The following is a 25,697-nucleotide window of genomic DNA, read 5'->3' on the forward strand; positions in this document are numbered from 1 at the left end:
TATAAAGTTGTACGTTTCAACTAATAATATTAACTCTATTGCCCATTTAATTAAGCACTGGTCTTTTATTCTTAATTCATAATCCATATGCTAGCAAATGTTTCATTTCTTGCCTTTGAGGAATCAATATATTTGTCTGTTGCATTAATCTATATTTATTCTTTATCTAAAGATTATTTCAATCATTTACTTTTGTTCTCAGTTCATAATTTGCAATCTTAAAACTTTCCATAATTCTTGCCGTTTTGAAAAGCTTTCATCGCATTCGTGTTCTAATTGATCTGTTTTAAGTGTCTTGGATCTAAGTGTTTCGTCCAGGATTAGGTACACCCACCTTGGTCTTGCAGAGCCGGAGCATAGGGGATTTAGATCACATCGATCAATCCCGTCAAGTTGGCCTTAACCAGTTGGATATCCCAACATCGAGCAGGCAAAGCTCGTAGGATTCCAATCTGCGGTTTTCGGAACCAACAGATCGTAAGATCGTGAAAGCAAGATGCAAAGACTTCCGCAGCTACAAGACAAGGCAAAGCATAAGATCAGAGGACGAATAGGAAGGCTCTTGATCCTACGATGAAGGATTAAGCGTATGGTCATAAGGATTAAACTAAAGCAACTGTTAGAGCTTATGAGGTTATGATGAAGGTTTAGGTAACTATTAGCATAAGATTGTAAAGGTTCAGATATATACTATCGATGCTACGAAGAGGTTTGTAAACTACCTAGCGTAAGTTCACAATCAGAAGATGACACTACAGTTAGTGCTTTTGATCTTACAATAAACTAATGGCGTAAGGCAATAAAAAGCAATGTTACCCCAGTACTGGGGTACGTCAAGACGGCAGGATGTTGAAACAAGTTTCCGGGACGGGGGGAAATGGGCCTCATTTTCAGGATGGCAAGGGGGACGGCTAGGGGAGGATGGGGCAGGGAGGAGTGTTATATAGCATACATTTAAAACTTGAAATGCTTGTTATGAAATGAAGTTTTAGTAGAACATACCAAATTAAAATACTTGAACATAGCCAAATTGCAACATGAACTAGAACCATTGAACATTCAACATAGTAACATATTACATACCCAATAGTAACATTCAAAAAACAAAAGTCAAATAGAAATCCAAATCCCCATACTAGCGGCAGCATGGTTGCGAAATGGCGGAGGTGGGGGTACTTGGGTACGTGAGTACCCAATGCGGGGACGTCTCGGGGATGGATACTCCAAGGTTTGGGAGGGCAGTGCGAGTCCCCGCATAACACTAGTAAAAAGTATAAAAGGGCTCTCTGCTAATACAATAAGGGATCAAGCGTAAGATCATAAAGGTGAATTTCCTTGTTTATGAGGTTACGAAGGGTTTGAATTTCAAAATGAAAATATAAGATCGAAAGCCCTAAATATGACATGAAAAGTGTTTTTTGCTTTCTCTGAGCTGGAAAATGATAGCAAATTTTCGACCAATGAAATTGAAGAAGGTACAATAAAGTGCTAAGCTGGACAATCAAGTCGACGCTCCATGAGGTGACAGGAAAACTGAGAGTTAAAGCTTGTGCATGCAGCAAAGAGTTGATGAAGTACGCAGGACATAAAAGGCACTTACCAGGTTAATAAAAAATACCGTTTGTAGAGCACAAAGCATTTGAGAAGTTGTAGAGTTTTCACTTTGAAGATTTCAGTTGCTAGTTGCAGAACTTCCAGATTTAATTTGCAATCAAGATGTCAGAGAAAGAAGTAGTGGAGATTCAAGCCAAAGATATGGAGGTTGTAGAAACATCGACCTCTAAAGGAGGAAAGACTCGGCAGAGAAAGCCGAACAAATACGCAGACGAATGGATGAAGATATTCCCAAACTCATCAAATGTCATCTCTACAAATGATCATGATTTCAGAGATCCATACTCGATCTATAGGGATGCTATTAGCCCAAGTGTCAACGGATATGAGTTGTTCAAATACTTCTATGATAACAGGTTCAAGTAGATCCCCGTCTATAACCCATGGAGGAAAAATTTGGCAAAGCTACTGTTCCCAGAAGTGTATGTAGATGTTGATTTGGTAAAAGCCCTAATCAAGTCTTACAATCTAGCAACCAAATCATTCCACAGACATGATGGGAGTATTTTGCGTACATTGGATCGTGCTTCATTCATTGAAGCTTTTGGATTGGAGGGACAAATGAGCGTCCCACTTGACATAGATGATCTTCAAGAAAAATTTGAGAGAAATCCAAATGCCTACACTAGGAAGGCTATGCTGCAACACATCCCTATGGACCTCAAGAAGGTGGGGGATTATCCTAAGAAAGTGGATAAAATGATGATTGTGGGCAAATTCAAAAATTACTTTCAGAAGACTGTATATGGTGTCCACAAAGTAGTGGGAAGTGATGGTTCTGATATGATGTATGCGTCAATATACATCATAGCTCAGGATGTGCAAGATGCCTACCATAGTGGGGAATATGACTACATGGCTTATATCCTTGAGAAGATTCAAGGACACATCAAATCAGCACAGAGAGGGGATTTGAGGAATTTCAAATTCCACCATTATTCGTTGCTTATGCATCTAATCCTATACAAGAATGTGGGATACATCAATCCAGATTTCATAGACCAAACATCTGATGAAAATGGAGAGTTGTCGGTGCAACTGTGGACAAGGGTATGGGATAGGTATTACCATTACTCTTATTCTATTACCTTTTTTAATAATTTCAGCTCAGTGATAATGAAAATGTTAGACCCCAGTTTCTTTAGGGCCCCCAAGATTTTAAAGAGTTTATTAAGAACAGCCCTATTGCTTGAAACAAAAGAGGATAGATCATAATTGGGGTGATATATTTTTGCTTCAAACCTTTTCTCTTATGAGAGTTTATGCATGTCCCTAGCCACCTCATATACTGCCAAAATATATCCCTCCCAAACTTGCCATCGTTGAATTCATGAGGCAATTATTCATGGTAAATAGGGAATATTTACGGCCAAAAGTGCATAAAGGTACTTTCTTGTGTAGATGTTTTAGAATAGGAGACTTTTCAATTGGAAAAGAATCCTTATATCAAATCCATGCCTTCCTTTGCCATTATAACTTATCCACTGCCCCATACAAAATGTATGATCCAGAGGACTTCATGAGAAATACTCTGAAGCAGATTAGGGGTTATGTGTTGCTTGTCACCAAGGAGTTGCCCCATGAAGATTTGATCACAAACCTTGTAGCTGAGGGAGAAGCTACAGAAAAATTGAGAAAATCTGATGATGTCCTAAGGGTAGAGAATGAGCTAAAAAGGGCAAACCCAAATTTTAAGGGTTTCTACTTGGATGTCCCATATCCACACAGGCTGAGGAAAATGGCAGACGATTACAGTGAGATCATGGCACAGATGCCTGAAGAACCAGTGGGTGAAGAAGGAAGAGTGAACCCTGACTCCCCTGAGCCTGATGTTGTCTTGGAAGTTGAGGAGGATGAGCCTGTAGAAGTGTCATGGGTTGCCAAGGGCAACAAAAGGCACAAAGTGATCCAAATACCTGATAAGGTAAAGCAGAGGACACTACAATTGATGCTTGGAAAGAATCAGTATTTTTCTGATTTAAGACAGAATTATTTACAAGATAGAGTGATAGCAGCAGAGAAGTCTCTGACTGATTTGCAGCTGGTAGCAGCTAGACTGGATGATAGGATCATCCAAGCACAACAATTCATGGAGGACAATGAATTCCTCAAATCTACAGAGTTTTAAAGCTTTTTGTATAAGGTAAACCTTGATTAGATCAAGGGACAAGAAAACTCAATTTCATGAGGCGTTTGGTGCTAATGGTTTTCAAAGGGGATCAGGATTCAATATAGATTCCAAGTCCTTAGCGGTATGGAGCATGGCACCTGAGACTAATAAGCCAAAACAGATGGATGTCTAGAATACTGCTCAAGGCAGCATGATAGTATGGACCATGCAAAGCACTTCTGGTTCAGAAATTTCAAAAGCCATAAAACACTTCTCGTTCATGAATGAGGCCAAGGTTGAAGAGAGAGAAACTAAACTGGCCAAGACCTTCCATGATTATATTGATACGAGGAAGTTATATGAGGAAGAGCTTAGGAAAAGCTATGTTTATAGCCAAAAAATAAATGAGTTGGAGGCAAGGGCCAAATAGCTAGAGACCGAAGTTGCATCCTTAAAGGAGCAACTCAAACTACAGAACAGAGCAGAGCAGAGACCAAAAGCGAGCAACCAGCAAAGGCCACTCAAGAGATGACAACTCAAACAACAGTGCATATGCAGGTTGATGTTAAGCCACGAAGAATGAGCATAGATGTTGAAGCTCCACAGCAAACTAGTGAAATAAGGACTAGTGTCCTAAAAGGTATGATAAGCCACAGAGTAGATACACTAAAGAAGATCTCTCAACACACACATAGCCTTTTCATTTGTCTACAGAATGTTGAGCATGTATGCAATGAAGCACTCTTATGGCTATCACCTATTTTTAATCAATGAAGGCCATATATTCAGTTTTTGGAAAGATTAATTTTGTTAATGGCAAAGAAGCCAGATTTACCTGACAAAATCTTCACAGTAAAGGAGGGCCTGGAAATAGTAAGAGAACTAATTGGCTTCTTTACAGGTAAGTTACAAATTATACAAAATAAAAAAAAGTTGTTGTCAGGAGGCATCGATTCATACATATCACCAATTTTGGATGCTGATAATAAATTAAGAGACTGGCAGGAGTGGCCATATTCTTTTGATTCAATACTAATTCAAGGAGTAGCAACTATTTTTGATGATGAAAGTGATGTAGCTTTCAATAATTTCATTGATTCTCTCTTTAAGGTAGAAATTGACATAAACCGGTTTGTAACCAAATCAAAGGCCATAACAGATGCCAAGTGGAACAAAGCAGTTGGTGACTTGGAAGAGGTTAGAGGCACTGAGTGACCTACAAAGAGAGAAATATGTGGGAAGCAATTGGAGAGATTAAAGCTCTGCCCACGGGAAGCAGTTAGGAATCACAATTGGATGGCAGAAGAGACAGAATAGAGGAAAAGCCATGATAGTGACAGGTTGTTAAAGTGCACCTATGTTCATCTTGGAGATCGTTGAAGAAAAGTTGCCACTTGCCAGTTTTGGAACTGCTTTCTCATTGTGTCCAAATGCAGAGAATGTTTGTAGAGAGAAAGTATTGAAAATATCTTTGTATTTGTTTTTGATTAAAATTTTGACAAGTGTCCTCCATCTGAAGCTTGTTGCAATCCTTCTCTATAAAAGGATTTCCAAGATGTGGAGTGAGGGTTTGAGTTCTGTTTTATTTTAGTGCTTATGCTATTCTACAGTCGGTCTAGTTCTTATGTCAATTAAGTGTTGTTTCAATTTTATACTCTGAGAATATAGTGGATATTGAATGACAAATTTGTCAAATCCTGAGTTATATCCTAAGTCTTATACCAAATATGTATTGTTCTCAAGAAGATGAATACAAGAGGAAGTTCTGAATATCTGTCTCCATTTTCATATGTTTGTTACTTTGAGACTGAGTGAGCAAAGTTCATTTCAATTTAATGCAGCTGAGATAGGTTGTATGTCAATTTATTGTTGCTTTTAATTCAAGCAATTAAGTAAATGCTTCTATGAATTGATAGGGGTTTCTAAATATATGGGAGGGATATCATAAGAGTGGGATTTAGGGTCAACAGCTGATGAATTTAATTGCAAGTCAATTAAATAGATCAAGATTTACTAGTATGACTTTGTGCAACAATGGATAAGGCACTGGTTATCAATTTAGATGCAAATTGAAGCAGTCATTTGGTTGCATAATTCACATTTAAATCTAAATCAATTATCTAAAGTTTGTAACAAAGAACTACATGTTGGTCATTCACTTATTGTAATAACTGTTGAATCTGTAGTTGGCTGCTGTAAATCAACAAGTTGATTACAATTTCAAAAAGATATTTGACCATTTTCTGCTATAAGGGATGAATATTGGATAAGGAATGTCAGTAAATAAGTGATAAATCCCTAGGTGTACCCACCTTGGCCCTGCAAAGCCTAAAGTGTAGAAAGCCCTAGTGCTTTGTTAAGTTGGTGCAGATCTGAATAAGTTCTTGCCAAATATGGAAAATAGCTAACCCCTGGGCATCTGCCTTTATTCTGCATCCTGGTGCTGTTTTAGACCTGCAGTTTTAAAACACCAACATAGAGAAAATCTGGAAAATAGTAAAAATTAATTCTAGATTTTCTGAATAAATTACAATTCAATACCAATATTTCCACACCTCTAAATGAAAAAAGGAGGCATAATTTCTAAAGTGATATAAATTATGTTGTGTCGGGGGAAGGTTGTTTTAAAGCTTCAATTCCCATTTTCTTTTAAAAATTATGTTCGGATTGGAGGTAATTTAAATCTTCCATGACCATTTTTAAAAGAATATGTTGTTCTAGGGGGGAGGTCAATTTTAAAGCTTCTATACCATTTTCTTTCAAAAATTCTGTTTTCTCGGGGTGCCTTTTCTATTATTTTCAGGTAATATTTATTGATGGTAGGGCTGGCCATCCTATTCTAAGCAGGGTGGGGGGTGCTCATTTGAAGCTAGAATGTAGGAGGTATAATCTCTAAAGTGATACAAATTATAATCTCTATATATTATAGAGATTAGACCACCACCCTTTTTTTATAGATGCGGAAATATAAATATAAATTTATCAGAAAAACTGGTATAATTTTTTCTAATAAAAATATTTTAATATTCTTCAGATTTTCAGATTTTCTCCTTAAACAAAGCTAGCAATGATACGTCACACACCTTATCTTTAATATGCAAGCAATCGGTGCAAAAAAATATCAGACCTGCTGCTAATACTAAAATTTTTAAATTTCTAATATTTTCCATGCAAAATGTTAAGTGGGGGAAGACAAGCCTTGTACCTCTTGTGGGAGTATGTCAACTGTGTTCTGGAGCCAAAAGGTTCAGGAAAAACAGCCACAATCAAATGTAAACTTTATCCGATGGCATTGCAAGGTATTAACATGAGTGAAGGCTCATTTCCTTCACCAACCTAAAAAAGGTGTTGATCCTTGTATAATGAATCAAAACATTATAAGGCTGTGAGAGAGCAAGAAAGGGTTGTCCGAAAATTTTATAATGTGAGCTCAACAACAGCACCAACTGCTGCAACTCCTTATCAGAGCAGAGAGATAGAGGTAGATGTGTCTTCTTCAGTCAAAGAAGAACGTTGCAATAGTTTCACAAGAGACCACATATTGGCAGTTGAAACCCCATTGGAAGGCTATTTGATGTGCAAGATCAAGAAGCAGCTGATGCAGCAATTGCACGGTTTTTTTATGCAAATGGAATACCATTTAAGGCTACTCACTCACCTTTCTATCAAGAGATGGTCCAAGCTATCAATAATGGACTAGCTAGGTATAAACCACCTGGGTCTAAAAAGTTTAATGGTCTAGCTAGGTATAAACCACCCGAGTGCATTAGTACAACAAATTTCACCAATTAAAAGAGTGTGGTCTACAAAAGGATGCAGTATCGTGATGGATGGGTGGCAGATGCTAGAAATTGTCCATTGCTGAATGTCATAGTGACATGCAACAAAGAGCCTAATTTTTTAAAGGCAATAGACTATTCAGGACAAGAAAAAAATGCAGAATTCCTTGAAAACCAGCTATAAGACAGCATTGAGGAAGTGGGGGTATCACATGTTTGAGAAGACTTGAGAGAGGGCAACTAGAAAGGGTTTGATGAGATTGTTGCTGTTTGAGCTATTCAATTGCTGTTTGTACCATCTTGCTGTTGGGCTTGGGATTTCCAGAGCAGAGCAATTGAAGGTTTGCCTTTGGGGCAATTATTTTGCATATTTGAAGCGTCCAGACCTTGGCAAATCAGTTCTGCATCAGGCCATATCATCTTGCTGTTAGGGGTGGGAGTTCCAGAGCAGAGTGATTGAGGGTTTGGGAGCTTCTTTTGCATATTTGAAGCTTCCAGACCTTAGCAAATCAGTTCTACATCAGGCCACCCCTTCTTCTGGAGTTTTGAGGTGGCACCTAGGTTTCTAGGTGTGAGTTTGCTGGTTATTGCTGCAGTTTGATGTGATCAGCAAATGGGTATGTTAGAAAATTGCTTGTAATGAGATTAAAACTTCTAGTTATCTCTAGTTTCATTATTATTCTTTACTTTCAGATTATAGCTGATTGTAAGCATTGAAAATATTGTACTTGCATGAAATTTCTTTGTTAATTTGCTGCAATAAATCTATATATATTCCTATACATATTTCTATCTCTGCTCAGACGCAACAAACATAAAAAATTAAAAATTAAAAAACAAGGGGCACATCCTTTGATATGGTGAATTCCAGATTGTTCCAAGTTCAACCAGTTGGCCTTCTTGTGGTGGTTTTCACATATGATTGACAAATTAATTAGTCCAGAATTTTTGTGAGTTTATCAAGATGGATATTTCCACCACAAGCATGTCTCTTGGGTGTAACTGCATTGCTAGTGTTCTATTGGAACACTCTCAATAATAGCATGCAGAAAAGTGTTTCCCTCCCTCCAAATATTTCCTTTAGACATGTTATCATTTTGACAAGCTTTACATGTTATGCAATTAGTGATTTCAATACTTCCTTTACAATTGTCAATTACTATATAGTATATAGTATATAACCTAAACAATATCATCAGCATTAACCTCCTTGTACTTTCTTTTTTCTCCAAGCTCCATCTGTGACCAGAGTTCTTCATAAAAGATTATTATTCAATATGCCACGACCTGCTCAATAAGTAGTTGCCAAGTCAGAGTTGTCATTTCAATCAATCACCACCACATTCATTGACAAGCAGGAGTATCTATCAATGATCACTACTAAAGTATTCCAAATCTGATGTTTACTCATTTGTTCAGTTTAGCAAAATAGCCCTGGGGAGATCGAGTTACAATGCTTGGGAAGATATCTTGGCTCACCAGGTGGTGACCTATTTGATTGAAACCTGGATAAAGATTGGTGCAACCAAAAGATAGAGGCAGACCTATACCACAAAGAGACAGGAGCAGTACGCAATCAGATCTCACCAAATAGAATAGCATGCAATGCAATGTCCTCATTGGACAAGATTCCATTTCTATTGATTTAGATCTTTGTGCACTCATTCATCCAACGTGATCACACTAATTCTGCACCAACTGTAGCTGTCAACATATATGCATTCCATACAATGCCATGCAATCTGTCACTTAACAAAAGTCACAAAAATCTTGGCAATAAGTGATGCTTTAGAACAAATATTTACAAAATGTTGTTCCCAAGACTTTAATTATGATAGAGCTAAGAGAATCTGGATTTTATTTACATTTTTAAGAGATCTAAAATGGGTTATGTTGCAAACATACTTGAAATAACCACTTTTATTTGTTGAGCTAAAGTAGACACATGAACTTGTGAATGTCACAAAAAGTGACTACTTACAAGAATAGCGTGTAGTGATGTCATATTTCTCAACCCTTTTGCCCTCCAACTCAAAATGAGTTTCTAATACCTGGTACCTATGACTACAAAGTTACAAACACTGTGGAACATATAATCATAATTAAGATTTCATTAATTTATTTTTTCATTGTGCTTGCACTATGAAAACCATGTTATGACTTGGAATCTAAGTTACCGATTCAGATGCGGAATCGGAAGCGGATGCGGGGAGCGGATACGGGATGTTGGGATTTTTTTTTTTTTTGGGTACGGATGCGTTTGGAAACATCTATATACATATACACGGGTATACATCTATGTATATACATGTATACATATGTATATATATATACATATGCCTATGTATACACGTGTATATGTATGTATACACGTGTCTATGTATATATACACATATATATATATATTAAATAAAATATTTATAATATTAATAGATAGCAAAGAATTTAAGAAACTTATAAATACAAGAACTTAGAAATTTAGAAATATACAGACATACATAATTTGATAGTATCATATGATATTTCACCATTGATTAAAATTCAAGATATTTCATATGTCAATTAAATAGATCAAGCTTCAAATTAAAACTTCTAAGAAATATTCATGTTCTAGAGTCTATGTCCAAACTACAAAATCAAAAACATAGTTCATGATTCAATGTTCACTAATCAGGATCATAAGGATTCTCAAAAAAAACGGGATCCTCCTCATCTCCAACCACTACAAGGTCCATATCATTTGAACCAATAGTGGTTCCACTTGTGCTAGATGCACCATGCGTCATGGACCTATCATCACCATCATCCATCATCATAGTAAGATCATGTAGTGTTGCATCCAAGTTTGCACACTCAAGGAGTACATCCCAAAGTTTGGCTGCCCCATCCATGTATTCATCATCCTTACGTGACAAAAGACACAAGTTGGTATGAATGTAGACCAAGTCCTCAACTTTCTTTGACCCCAACAAGTTGCGCTTCACTGAATGGATGTAGAAGTATGTACTCCAATTCCTTTCAGCAGCAAAAGAACTTGCAACCTACACTGTATTCACAAAATCAATTTTTAAACATTCAAACAAAAAGTAAATGACAATATGACAGATGATAAACATTAGATTGCAGAATACAAGTTGTAATCTAAAAACAAAAATCAAAGCTTATTTGTGAGAGGATTTCGATTGCAAGAGGTTGTAGATGCTTGTATGGCTAACCATACATGTACCATCATGTGATTGCTCCCATTTTATTTTGGTCCTTAATGGAAGTGGAGTAAGCCTTGCTCTGAAAGCAAATAAGCCAAATTCTAGCCTCACCTTTTCATGCATCTCATCATCTTGGAAGATTCTGGCAAAACCTTTGGAGCGCCCATTAGCCACCTCTTCCTCATCAACATATGGTGCAATTCTATTTGGCATAAAAAGTACCACCTTGCTATAATACCTCGGAGATAAAGCATACTAAAGGAGGTGTAATGGGGTAGTCATCTTCTCCCAACAATGAAGGATTATTGCTTCCACTTTACTACATAAGGCTTCACATTTTGTAGGGTCGCTCTCCTATGCTTGTATAGAATGTTTTACCTTCTCAACCATGGTGTCCATGCCATCATACACATCTCCCAAGCAAGGCGTATCTGTATCGCCAAAGCGAAGCATAGTCATGATGGGCTCGGTGATATCCAATACATATTCAACACGAACCCACCAACGTTCATCCAAGATCATACCCCTAGTCTTTAGGGCTCTTTCTATATTTGAAGCCTTCCACGCACCCCATTGAGGACAAATGACCATTTGGCTCAAAGCATCTTTCACCTTGAGAAGTTGTCTCGTAACAATAGTATGAGATGCAAAAATGGGTCTCGGCAACCTAAGCAAGTTAACAATATATCAATTGATAATAAAATTATAAATATTAAGTAAATTACAAATCCATGAAATTTATTAATTGCAAAAAAATCAATTTACCTTCAACAACTCCAATTGTGAGTATGTTCTAAAAATGGATTGTAACATGGTGGGGTTAGTCACAAACATTTGCACGTCCTTTCCCTCTTCATATATTTGCTTCACCCAATCCATTTGCATGCCAATCTATTGCATGATCAAGTTGAGGGAGTGTGCAGTGCATGGTGTCCAAAATATATGGTCATACCAACCCTCAACCAAGCACTAGCTCCCCTAGAATTTTTGCCATTGTTTGTAACAACCTAGACCACATTTTCACTACCCACCATATCTATGGCCTCAATGAGAATATTAGAGATGAATTGTGAATCCTTCACCTCCCCTTGACAATCAATTGCCTTTAGAAACATTGCCACTTTGGGGTACACTGCAATCACATTAATTAATGGCATGTTTCTTGTATCTTTCCAACCATCAAACACAATTGTCACACCCAAAGTTTTCCAAGCATTTATAATGAGTTGAAGTGCTTTCTCTCTAGAAACTCTTTCCTTTCGCAAGAGTGTGGTACACACCTTTTCATACCCAAGAATTATGTAATCATCTGGTACTTCTTTGATGGCTCTTACCATTTCCTTCCAATATGGTGATCTTACCAGGTTGAAAGGAAGGCCATTAGCATACAGGTGACGTGTAATGGCTTCATCAGCACGGTCTCTTGCCTCCATTTTAAATGTAGAGTGCGATGGGCCTCTTTCTCGAGCTGATGCATTATTTTCTAGTTCATCCTCATCTCCCTATACAGGTACTTGCATGAATGGACATTGGAAGATACAATTGGTTCCATTTCAGCAGGTGGTTGCATTTTGTTCTTTTTTGAGGAAGTAGGTTCATAATAACTTTTTTTTGATATTTTAACCAAATGATCAGCAGCTTCTTGTTCTTTTACAAAGAAAGTTATCTGTGCATTAGACAACCCCTTCCCATTTGCACCTTTGCACACTCCAAAACCTCTACCAGCAAGGCCCATGAAATGAAGTTTTATCCAGGGATTAAGAGCTACTGAAAGGCTTTCCTTTGTTACTTTGACAATAATTACAACTCCATAAAAGGAGCCACCACCTGAAACCTGTGATATTCTTGTTGCATGTATCCATAGAGAACACCCTAAATCAATTTTGAAATTATCCCCTCTTTCTCCTGCCACTGAACTCTAACCTTGCCAGCCCACTTAACTCTGACTACCAATGGCAGCCATTCTTGCACAATACAATGTAGTTTCTTTCTATAATAAGAAATTAAATAAATTTAAATCAACAAAAAAACTATGAATATCAAGCATACAAGTCAAAAACAATGATACAAAACCATTCAAACAGATACCTAAACTTGTTTCTAAATTTCTTACAAAAAACAAAATTGAAAAAAACTTGAAAAATTTCTTCACAAACTTGAAAAAAATCAACATCTCTAAAAAATTCATTGAAACACTCAAGGCTGGGATGAAATGCTTACCTCTTAGTGTTTTAATGAAATTGTGGAAGCCAACTCTTGCCCTACGATCGTTCCTCTTCGAAAATAATCAAGTTGCCTTCAAAATGCCAAAATGGAAGCCAAATGAGAAGAGCAAACCCAGCTGCAAACAAAATGATGGTTGAATGGTTGAAAGGCCTCTATTAGGGCTGTTTTAGGGTTTGGAAAAATAAATGTGTTATTAAAAGCCTAAAACGCACATGTTTTAATTTGTGTTTAAGTGAAAATGTGTTTCTTTTTATTTTTTATGCCGATTTCTGTGGAGGCGTCCGGAAGCGCTTGGATGCCCTGCGGTTGTTGCCGAATGCCACCCACAAGTATCTAGATGCCCGTCCAGATGCCTATGGGTGGCATCCGCAGGGTATACACTCTCCTCCACATGCCCGTCCGCCTCCACCTCCAGGCTTTCCCTAGGCGAATCGGTATCCTAGCTTGGAATACTATAAAATGACTCTTAAACCAGGTGGTTGGTGCAGCGTTCAAATATTTCATTTTCTCGGCATGGTTATATGAAATTTCAGTAAGCATAGGTGCCATATTCAGATATATTTGCCAAACAAGGAAGTCATTAATTGGGCAAAGAGACTTAGCCCGTCAAGCTCCAGTTTGTGTTATTGACAGAAAAATAAAATTTTGAAGGTTTCAACTTTCTTTCTATAGGACCAATCACAGCAATGGATTATATTTTGAGATAATGTCTGCAAAATCAAAAGAAACATAGACAATATTCATTTTTAAAACTTTTGGACAACCAAATGTGATCTGTATCGTTGCATCATTGGGGAAATTCAAACTAATTGATCCACTACAGTTCTATCTTGAATGATTATAACAAAAATAATCAATTCCTAATTTCAGCAATAAAGATATAAGTTCAACAGATTGAAATTGTAAAATAAATGCCAACTTGCCTTTTTCTTCAAGTGGAACTGTTCACAGTTAGGAACTCTCAGTTGCAGAGATGGAAATGACGAATTCCACCCCCTTGAAGTGGATTTCGCAATTTCTCTAGTTGAGCTCCGAGAAATTTTCCTATTGGGTAGTGGAGGCAATGTAAAAGGGACATTTAACACCATGCATGTCATGCTTTCTGCAAAAAAAAAATATTAAAAATATGTTTATAGAAATAAGAAAAATTCGATAGCAAACCTAGAAACTAAAAATATATTCTTTATTAAAAAAATGAAGTTTACCATCTGCTGATACTAACAAGGTTTATTGAACATCTCATGCTATTTATGTTTGACGAAACTAATGCAGAAGCATCTTAGAAAACTAGCAATCCACATTAATAAAAGTAAACCTTGTTAGATTTGATAATTCAACTGTCAAGAATCCATAAATGTGTGCCCTTGATTCTACTGTCTATAGGCCCTTAAATTGTTCCTAAAATTCACCCATTTGAAGTTTCTGAATTTGTACCCTGAACTCACGCATCTGCAGTTCTTTGCAGAAAGAAGAACTCACCAGCTAAAATAAGGATCAGAAGTTCAGGAAGATTCTAAGGAGGGAAATTGAGAATAGACTTGATCCAGGCTTTTCATTTTATTGATCAATATATGCTTAAATTCAAAACAGAAACTTATTTGTGGTAAGGGTTTAGTCATTGAAATCAAGGCTAATTGTTTGATGAAATGACAGAAGAAGAGCTTAGTCTTTTCTTGCATGCTTAGTGAGTGGGTTGGGATCTGGCTGTAGCAGTTTGGCATCTAGAGGTTTGAAGAATTGCAATAGCCATCTTCACAATTTTTTTGTTTTTTGTGGGTGGTTGGGATTGTGTTTACACCTTACAAGCAAGCTCTATTTTTATGTGGCAAACATTGTCTTCTTTCTTAAACGTCAAAGCATCTCGATTGTGTTTCTTAGTTTTTGTCATCTTAGTGAGAAGGTAAGGTTGTCAATAATATGGCAACTTGATATCTGATTCCTCTTCAATTTGCTGCATTTGTGTGCTTGCCTCATTTCTCCATAAGCTACTGTCATTTTGAGCATGACGGCACTTAAAGGCTATACAACCCACTTTTCTGCATTGGAAACAAGTACCAGTAGATGATCTACCTCTTCTTATGCCATACTTTCCTCTTCCTATTGAAGGAAATGCTCCCTTAAATGGCTGATTTTATCTAGTGGGGTACTAGATTCACCATCTTGCTAACTTTATCTTTTTCAATGCCTTGCTGATTTCCAGATTATTAATTCTTTGGCTTGCACCTTTTAGTGTAATACCTTTCCTCAAATTACAAAGAGAAGCTCCTTATAACAAAAAAAGTAAAACAAAAATCCCTGGAACCTATGGACAATGGACATGCATTTCAAAATATACACAATGCTAAGTTTTGAATATCCATTACAATAAATTAAGAAAATTGCAATTTTTTTGTTTTCAAGTAAGGGCGTGGGGTGATTCAACACTTCCTATCTAAACCATTAAAGAAACATTATAATATTTAGTTTAATGGTACTGTAAGTAAGTTTCTTCCAAGTATTTTAATGGTCTTTAGTGAGTATTTCTCTCCTTTATTATATATCAGATATCAATCGATTATTATATATCAGATGTCAATTTTTCTTAGTTACCGATTCGGGATACGAATCCAATTCGGGCATGTGAATCGGACGGATGGACGGACGGACAGACAGACAGACAGACAAATAGTTTTAGAATTATGTATATTTTTCTCAGTTTTTAGCATATATAATGCATAAAAGGGTCATTTTACGATTAGAAAGCAAAAAATATATTTTAAAAAGTCATATTAAATAACTTAGACCCACTTAAAACTATCGATCCTTGAGGATTCGTGCTGGACCCTTGAGGATTTGTGCCTGGATTCGTGCAGATCCGGGCAGGATCCTTGTTTTACACAGTGGATTCCTCTGGATGAATCCACTGTGTAAAACAAGGATCCTGCCCGGATCTGCACGAATCTGGATCCGGATCCAGGCTCTAGGGCACGAATCTGGTAACTAAGCAATTTTTCCAATAATAATCATGGTTTAATTACTTATAATTTTAGAGGAAATTTCTATAAGTTTTATGCTAAATTTTTCTAATGTAAAAAGGGTATTTTGAGTTGCACCTAGGGTTTGTAGGGCAAACATTATTACCACAAATGTATTGGACTTTTTGACAATTTTTTAACATTATTGTGTGTGACCTAGCATTGCAATAAAGGTTTCATGATATTCCCACAAATCATGGTGCTGTTTTGCAGCAAATTCTTTTGATTTTTTTAGGCAAAAGCATGGTTTTAGAGTTTTTTGCCAACCTTCTATCAACAAAATTGAAGTATTTTGAGAACCTAATCTCGGTCTCTAGATAATGAAAGGATGGCTTAGTTACCCAACATCAAGGTAGAAGGCACTCCGCTTGTTTTTGTACTTGGTCATATGAGGAAGTTTTGTAGAAAGCAGTTGGCTAATCAGAAGTCCAGCCAGGCAGGATATCAGAAGCATGATCATGTTGCAAAGAGTTTTGAAGAGAAGGAATCATGGCTGAATGACTCACAAATTATGTCAAGTCTTCTATAGGATAGTTAGTAGAATAACCATTAAGGAAGGGTATTAAATTAATATTGTGATATTTAGTACAATAGTCATATAAATAACTTTCTTTTTAGTCAGTCAGTCCATTTTTAGCAGCTTCTTGTTCTTTAGGTTGTTTAGTTAGTTTAGTAAATTTCTATTTTGTCTTTAGTTCTTGATCATTTCCATTATGGAAAGATCCTCTCATAATTGTTTAGTTAAGGAGTATTTCTCTTCTTAGTTTAATATTGAATATCAATCAATTGTCATTTCATAAACAAAAGACTTTTGTATTTTAACTTGAAACAAACAGCCTGTTGCAGCTAATTAATGTTTACTCTTTCAAGCTAAAAGTAATTGCCAAAAACCAGAGTTCAACACAAATGTTCAATTAAAAAGTGACAGACAACTGGGTAATGGCATCTATAAGAATGCATACAAAGCCACAATCACCGGCTTTAGTGAGACTTGTGATACAAAGCCTGCAAACCAAACAAAATAATATATAGTTTACCTACACACAAAAGATCTCTCATAAAACGTTTGAACAACGATGTTAGCAAGTAGACATAAATTTATTTATTGGGAAGCTATGTGCTAAAAGCATTTATGCATTACCTTTAACTAAATTCACAATATGACAATTCAATGATTTGCAAAATGTCAATACAAAATGAAGATTATATTGATACACAACAATTTTCATATTGCTCTTTATTAAGAGCAGGAAAGTTTATATCTAGTTCAATTTCATTTGAAAGACAAACAGCTCCAGTGCCACCCCACTAGCCATATCATATTCAAAAGGTGCCTCATCTATAGAGACTTCAGCACATTGTGCAACTATATCATCATATTTGGCACACACAAGAATTAGATCCCAACAATCATTTCTAATGAGAAAAGTGGGTTTGCTGCTGGATGAAAAAATTTCGATGTGACAATTAGTGCTCGTAAGCATTCGGTCAATTAAAAACTAGAGCTTGAAGAGTACCTTAATCGAATTGGATATGAATAAAGCATGTGATAGCAGGTTGCATTTTTCCTAGAATTTTTTGGAGAGTTTTACTTTCACTAAAAATTTGGATAGATTGAGTTTATAATGAATCTCCTTGTTATTTCAATTTTAATCAATCAGATCCTCTCTAGGTTTTTCTCAACCAGACAAAAATTAAGACAAGGAGATCCAATAACACCTTTCCTATTCATTATTTGTAATGTCCCTTTTGTATCTTGCCCTAGAATGTTTCCATAAAATCACAATTGCACAAGATTAGGGTTAGATTTTACAATACATAAGATTTCTTTAGTCATGTTATCCCAAATGTGAAATCCTAAAACACAATTAGGGTTCATATATAATCATAATGTTATAGTTAGGTTTCTTGAAGTTATAGGATGTAAATCAATTAGATAGATTGTTGTACATGACCCAATCATAGAAGTGATAAGGTAGAGCAAAATGATGAGGTGCTCTAGAAAACCTTCTACTCTAGGTCCAAGAGCAGATACATTGTTCCCCCTTGGCCTAATGTTGCCCTTGCCATACATATGAGGTGGCTACCTAGTGCAAGATCCTATTGTCGTTCTCCTTCATCCTGTCATTCCTAGCTTGCTTCTAAAGATTGAACACACATTCACCATGGTAGGTACTATAAGTAGTATTCACTATAAGGTGCCCAGAAAGCCTATCCTTCATAAGCCCAGTGGAAATCAACTTTGGCCCCTCTTTGGCCCCATGGGCATTCCTCGATCACAACCATAAGGTGGCATGCTTAGAAGATGGCCTCATTGTCGTTTTCCCAATCATGACAACTACTTTCCTTACCATGATTAATTACAATGGTTAGGAAATATAAATGTCTTATACACACTTTTTTGTATTAAGTCCACATACCAATTATATACATATCGTTACTAAATAAGATGATTATAAGATTCACATTAAATTATTAATATAATAGAGAAATGCCTATGTAAATAATCATATACTATAATATTGACCTCTATAATATGCAAAGCACAAACAATAATAATCACTAAAGTACTTGTCAAATATTTGTATCAAATGGTACTCATACCAAGATATCACTAGTCTAAAGCTATTCTTCCTCTTTCCCTTTTGTATTTTTATCCTTGTGTCAATGATGTTTTCCTTGAATGAACTTTATATTTATATCTTAATACTTTCAAATGAAAGGGTGCATCTCTTTTGAAATATGGAAGCTCATTAGAAAGGATGCATCCTTTTGTTAATACCCTTCTTTATGGTTAACTGATTTTACTTCAATTACCTATTTTTCTCAACCATTGTCTTAAACCTTAAGTATCTTCACTTTTCCCCTCTATTTAATCTTTGTTTGCATATGTTATCTTATCTTACGTTATCTTACCTCTAAGTCGCTAATATTTAAGTCACACATTAATTATTATCATTGGTTAGCAATTCAATTCTTATGACCATCTTAGTTTAAGTCGCTATTTTATTTCTCAAGACATTCTCTTAAAAGTGTGATATTACTATCAAGATACAATTGTGTAGTTTTTTAGTCAAACTCGTTAACCAATATTTCATGAGTAGTGGTTCTAAGAACTCGTCTCTCATGAGAATGACTGGAACACTTAGCACTCGTTGTATCTAGGTGATGCTCACAGAGGTGAAGCATCGAGACTTCCCAGCAGGTCACCCATCCCAGTACTACTCCAACTCAATAATGGATCACTTTGGCTTGGTCTCAAACAAATAGTGAGGTTAGTGTGAAGCAATTATCACAACTTTATTGATGGTTTCTTTGAAAGATTGTCATAAAATTATTTAAGGCTCAATGGATCGGATTAGTGATCTAAAGAAAGCTCACTACTTGGATTTGAGGCTCAACTCACTATTGGATGAAGCTTTAGGGTCATACCAACACTTTGAAAGTGTATCCTTCCCCCATGTTTCAAGGAACAAAATGAAGCAGCAAACTATTGGAAAATTGTGGGGTGGATCTATCACCTTTCACATCGTTAGAATGTACCAATACATCCAACTTCGAAGACCTTAATAAGCTTATAGGTTGTGATCAAGAACTCATCGCTTATGAGAATGAATGGAACACTTAGCACTCATTGCATCTACGTGATGCTCATAGAGGTGAAGCATCGGGACTTCCCAACAAGTCACCCAACCCAGTACTACACCAACTCAATAGTGGATCACTTTGGCTTGGTCTCAAAACAAATAGTGAGGTTAATGTGAAGCAATTATCACAACTTTATTGATGGTTTCTTTGAAAGATTGTCATAAAATTATTTAAGGCTCAACGGATTTGATTATTGGTCTGACGAAAGCTCACTACTTGGATTTGAGGCTCAACTCCCTATTGGATGAGGCTTTAGGGTCATACCAACACTTTGAAAGTGTATCCTTCCCCGATGTTTCAAGGAACAAAATGAAGCAGCAGACTATTGAAAAACTGTGGGGTGGATCTATCACCTTTCATGTCTTAGAATGTACCAGTACATCCAACTTGGAAGACCTTAACAAGCTTATAAGTTGTGATCAAATTTAGTAAGTATGTGCTCTTCAATGGCTTCCATTTATGATGGTTGTTCTTATTTTGGTTGTTTTTGGAAAGGATGAGATGATGTGTAAAGCCCTTTAGTAGACTCCTGCATGTGATTTTCTTTTATAAGACATGGCCAACAATTTTTTTTAATCATTTTACATTAGGTGGCTATCTAGCCATTTTGTTTTGATCCTTAGAGATATTGTGTTTATTTCATTGAGCTTTTTGAGGATTTTTTGTATGTTTTTGATGTATCGGTCATGGCTTGCAAAAATATAGGTTTTCCAAGTGACCCTTTGTGTCAACAATGTGTTCCAAATCGTCACTTAGATCAATTATCCTAATCTCACTTGGTTAAATCTTGTTAAAAAAAAATCAGTGGTAGAAAGGATTAAGGATAACAAATCCATCCACTCCCATGCAACAATCTTAGCGAAGTTCATGGAGAAGCTTTCAAAGGTACTGTTGGAGGAGGTTTTGGGTTGTTTGGACTATCCTCGGTTGTATCTAAATGTGGATTCAAAGGAGAAGGATATCCCTTTAGGTGAGATACTACATCTCAAGAATGGTGGCCAAAATATTTAGGGGGCTTGTTATGGTAAATTGATGTTGTATTGAATAAAGGAGATGAAAGCTCCTTATATAATTTACAAAGATGATGTTTCCATAATGAAACAATCGTGAACTAAAGACGAAAAAATAGAAACTAGCTAATAAACTAAATACTAACTAAGATGATCATTATAGAAACATTGTAATATTCTTAAAGGGTTAAGGCCATGCAATCAAAGCTACAAAGCATTACTCCCAATTTGTGCAACCTCATGGAACTCTACAAATATTTGCATCATGTTGTAAAATATCTACTCATTTCTCACAACAAAGGGTCATGGTAAGTACCAAGCAGCCTTGCTTTACCTTGTTTTGGAATTGGATATTTGATGTCAGTGAAGAGGGTAGAGGTTATAAAAGGAGTGTTGTTGAATGGTCCCAAGGCGTTTCTTGGGGATGATGGAGTTACAGTCAAGGCAACAATTGTGTCTAGACGGAAAGTGTTTAAAAAGTCATATGACAGATGTTGAGATGTGCTTGATGGCTCTCCTATAGCTTATTGTAGAATCTCATACCTTCCTTAGATATGTTTTATTTTTGGCTTTTGGTGTTTAAATTGTTTTTTCTTGGGCAGCTTCTCACATTTCCTGGCTTTTTGTCCACTCCCCTTCAAGTCCTCCTCATGAAAGCATTTAGTTGTGTTATTTGTATGTTTCTATGGTTTTACTTTATGGGTTGGGAACTAATGATTGATCCCTGAGTGTCAATCTAGAAAATTAAATATGTTATTTATTATAAATAATACATTAATATAAATTTGTGTTATATAATATAAATTGGCAATCAAATCTACAATTATGAAAAATTCTCTCCTCTTTGTAATTGTTTCCAACATAGAGTACATGAACATAATCTGTAAACAAGAACCTTTACCTAATATGGTAAATTGAGTTGTGACGAAGGGGCTACAGGTGAAGTTTGCAAACAAGAACAGGACAGCACAAACATTGGTTGTGTATCCTGATTTAGAATTTTGCATTAGCCCAACATTCACCTTTGAATAAGATATCTGGATCAAAATATCAACCATTTGAAGAAGTGGAGCATTACCACCCTTTTTCTTTATTATCTTCTCTTATTCAACTTTGCCTATTTGATAGGAAATGTTACCTTTGCAAAATTAGCCTCAAAAGAGGGATAGTTGACATAAAACTGATTCTGATGGCAAGTGCATAAAAGTGCCCTCTCCCACTCAACACCTAGTATTCTCATGTCATATAAAGTGGCAAAGATAGTTCAAATGGTCATTGGTGTTGAAATCATAAACAAGTTCGACATCTACAAATTTATTCAAATTCACCAGGCCCACATCTATACCAATTATATTAGAAGAGGAACATGGCACTTTATTAGGCAAACATTTATGAAAAGAAAATTTGCAAAGTTAAATTTGAATCTTTTTTCCTATTTTCTAAAATAAATTATCAGTTTTTGTAAAGGATTGTGTACAAGTTCGGGCTCTAAGAATGCTACTATGCCAATTGTTTCCCCAAAGAGAGAGAGAGAGAGAGAGAGAGAGAGAGAGAGAGAGAGACCAAAATCATGCAATATTTTCTGTAACATTGTGATTTATTGTACCTTTTTCTGAATTTTGAAAACAAATCTAACCATCTTCCACATCATAAAGTCAATTTGGAAAACTTCAGAGATCCAATGTTATTTGAGTATTAAGTTGGAAACAATTACAATGGACAAAAAGAATACTTTATTCTGATTTTAATAATGAAAAATCGCTTATAAAATGCAGATTTGGAAATGTTATGAAACCCTCCAGTACTTGGTATGAACTGCTATAGACTGTGCAATGAATTTAGGACTCTGACAAATGGTATAATGGTGTAAAATGTAGCAAACAACATATAATGCTGGTGTACAAAAAGTTTCCGAAAACGGAAGACGAGGAGAAGCAATTGGAAAAGAGTGGTGATTTCTTCGATGTGCATCAGATAAAGGAGATCTGGAGGGATGTTCTTTGCTGTATCCGTGAGTATTTCATACTTGATGGAAGAAGTAAAAGAGTTCATAAATGCCACTTTGTTTTTTTAAATCATTTCAGACATAAAGATAGAATATCTTTCCCCTTCTTTCTGAGGTTTTCTTTACTTCATAGTTTAGAAGCTCATAAGAAGGAGTCCAGACCCATTTTACATGAAGGGCTAATTCTTCTTATCGAGAGGTATTGTAAAAATAAACACATTGCCTCCACTCCCTCTAAGGTCAAAAAGAAGGACTCCATTAAGAGTAAGAAGGGTGACTCTGTTAAGGGTAAAGATAAAGCCCTGAATTTGAAACCCTCGGCTTCTCAAAAATATGAGGATGACGAGTCTGAGACCGAGAAATCGGAAAGCCATGAGAATATTAACCTTGAGGTTGACGAAGATACTGACGCCGGGGATTTAAGCTCTAATCTGGACGGGTACCCGGAGACTGAAGTTAATAATGAAAAAGGGAAAGAGGAAGTCAATAGTGATGGTAATTCTGAACAGAGTAATTCTGTTAATGAGGGTAACCAGGCTATTTCTAGTGGGGGTGATAAAGAGGAAGATAATATTGTTGAGAACCTTGTAGAGAAGAGTAAGGAGGACCATACGGCTAAGACTGCTTCTCCTGTCAAGGGGATAGAGGAAGAAAAAAAGAAGGACTCTGCTCACATAGAAGACTCTGACGGGGTTCATAAGGAGGATCAAATGGAAATGGAGGAAAACAATGACAATGCCCGTTCCCCCCCACAAGGGACTGCTGAAGATGATAGCGACTCATTGCAGAGGGATACCATGCTCTCCTTCCTGCATTCTGCGAAGGATAAAGCTGACTCCATGCTCAAAGTAGATTCCTAGATCTACAATGAAATGATGGGTTTGAAGAAAAAGGTTGAAAGTCTTCAACATAATCTGGATACTATCAATGCCAAACTTAGCCAACTGGAAGGGCAGATGGGAGACATCCCTAATAAACTTAACAACTATGAGCAGAACCTCAGAATGCTAATCAAGGAGAGTGGCACTAAGATGGAACAGGTCACCTCGAGTATTTGTGCGGCCACTGCAAGCCTGGGCAAAAGGGCTAGTGAAGATATCACTTCGGCTGAGGGTCCGAGCAAAAGAACAAGGCAGAGCTGGAGGAAGAGTGCAATGAAAGTTGCTGCTGCTTCGGCTACTGACACCATTCAAGAGACTGCTGAAATTGGTAAGGAAGCTGCTAAAATGATCTTGGAGCTGCAATAGTGGCTCTGGGTCGGGTTCCCTGGTTTAGTTTCTGTCTGTTCTGGTTGCTGGTTGGGTCTCTGGTCCTGGTTTTTGGTTTCTTTCGTTTTGATTGTTTGTGGTTCCAGGTCCCTGTAAAACCTGGTTAGTTTGTTCTTGGACTTTTTCTGTGGTTTCAGGTCCCTGTAAAACCTAATTTTGATACTGTGCTTCAGTTTGTTGAAAGTTTCTTTTACCTGGTTGAACTTTATTGCTTTATCTTTCTACTTTTTGTAAAAGGGTTTCGTGGTCCCTTCAAAACCTACTTTTACCGTAATCTAAAACATATAATGCTGGTACAACTCCCCCAAGTCTAATCAAACCTTCCTTCATTCTGGTACACAATATATAAAAATGACAAATGGCTGCTATGGTGTCTCAAGGCTATATGGCTAATACAAGGGGAATCGCAAGTGTTGGTAATTCTACTAATCTAGAATAAATGCTAGGCGAACAGAAACCAGCGCGCATGAAAACCCTTGAAAAATAGATACTGAATTTTTATGCAGATGTGCTACCTCCAAAATAGTGTCAAACCCTTCAATGATGTTAGCCAGAAGATGGTATGACTATAACTCAGATCAGCCATTTAAGATGCTCAAAATGTGAAGACCCCTTCCAAAATTCCTACACGTTTCTCCCAACAAGTATTTTGTCAAACAATTTCCTTGCACAAAAAATACAGTGGTTTTCTGATTTTGCTAGTGTATAGTCACCTTGTTTGAGTAAATGTACCAAGCACTGTAGTTTGCATAAAATTTAGGATTCAATTTATAAGCAGCATGAAACGGGTTACATTGCAAATCAGAAAATAATGCACATTTTGCTGTTCAAAATATAATATTCCGATATACACATTCTAACTTCATAACAGCAGGTCGATTACTTATAAGCTAGGGAAAATAATCTTCAATACCTGTATAATTTTCTAAGACACCAACGATCCGTGGGACATCCACACCTGGCTATTGTTGCCTCCAATCCTTACATCAAAGGTCCAGACAGCTCAGAAAGACCCCGGGATTGTCCACTTCTTCCAGCAACCACTTCTCATTGAAAATTCAACCCCGTTCTATCATCGAATGAGTCGCCCAACAAGAGTAATTTCTGATGCCAATAATAGAATTTTTTCACGCCAAAAGTGAGGTTAACTCAAATGAACAGCATGCGTCATTTGCCACGCCAATATTCTTCTAGTGTACCCCAACCACCGTATGAGGTCTTTATCTGATGTTGCCACCCCTGGGAGTAGAAGAAGTCGCCCAAAACAATAAAAAATCGCGCCCAAGCGAAGTTGAATACCCACGAATTGCACAAGTTGTTTTTCTTACGCCCAACCACCAACTTCCTCCTGTGTCTACAATGCTTATGCCCAGCAAAGAAGGATGTTCACCTGAACAATGATGCCAAACGCTAAAATCCAGCCTGCAATCCACAACCAATTACTTAGTTATATTATTAGTCCGTCTTTATCTTTATTCAATTATTATCTTTTTGAAAGTCCTCTACGTTATCTGGTAGGGGGAGCACGAATTCTAAATTTCTCATTAATATCTAAAAAAATAATATCATAATATCTAGAAGTTAATATATAATGTTCATTCATTCTTTCATATATTCATTCTTTATTGTTGATCAAATATGACGTTCATTCATTAACACGTGACACTTATTAACACATAATATTCATCAATGTGCAACATTCATCAATATTTATTAGCATATATTATTCAATTAACACATAGAAGATGCACTCATTAAACCTCTTCGACTAAGAGTCAAAGACTAAGGGGCATCCATTTTGTCAAATTCGTCATTTA

General features: G+C 36.4%; 1 protein-coding gene across 1 annotated transcript in view; it reads right to left on the minus strand.

The window, feature by feature from the left end:
* LOC149567734 (Ribosomal L18p/L5e family protein) overlaps positions 1–25,325 on the minus strand; it is a 74,293-nt gene extending 48,968 nt beyond the window's left edge. Inside the window, exons 1-2 of the mRNA XM_089820997.1 lie at positions 24,794–25,325; positions 13,859–14,037 (exon numbers count right to left, since the gene is read on the minus strand). Coding sequence (XP_089677123.1) covers positions 13,859–14,032 — 174 coding nt within the window. The 5' untranslated portion in view covers positions 14,033–14,037; positions 24,794–25,325. The remainder of the gene's footprint in view (positions 1–13,858; positions 14,038–24,793) is intronic.
* Between the last annotated feature and the right edge of the window lie 372 nt (positions 25,326–25,697).

The sequence above is a fragment of the Cupressus sempervirens genome, chromosome 3 (assembly GCF_028749045.1).
Source record: "Cupressus sempervirens isolate cs-2001-9-10 chromosome 3, ASM2874904v1, whole genome shotgun sequence".
NCBI classification, from domain to species: Eukaryota; Viridiplantae; Streptophyta; class Pinopsida; order Cupressales; family Cupressaceae; genus Cupressus; species Cupressus sempervirens.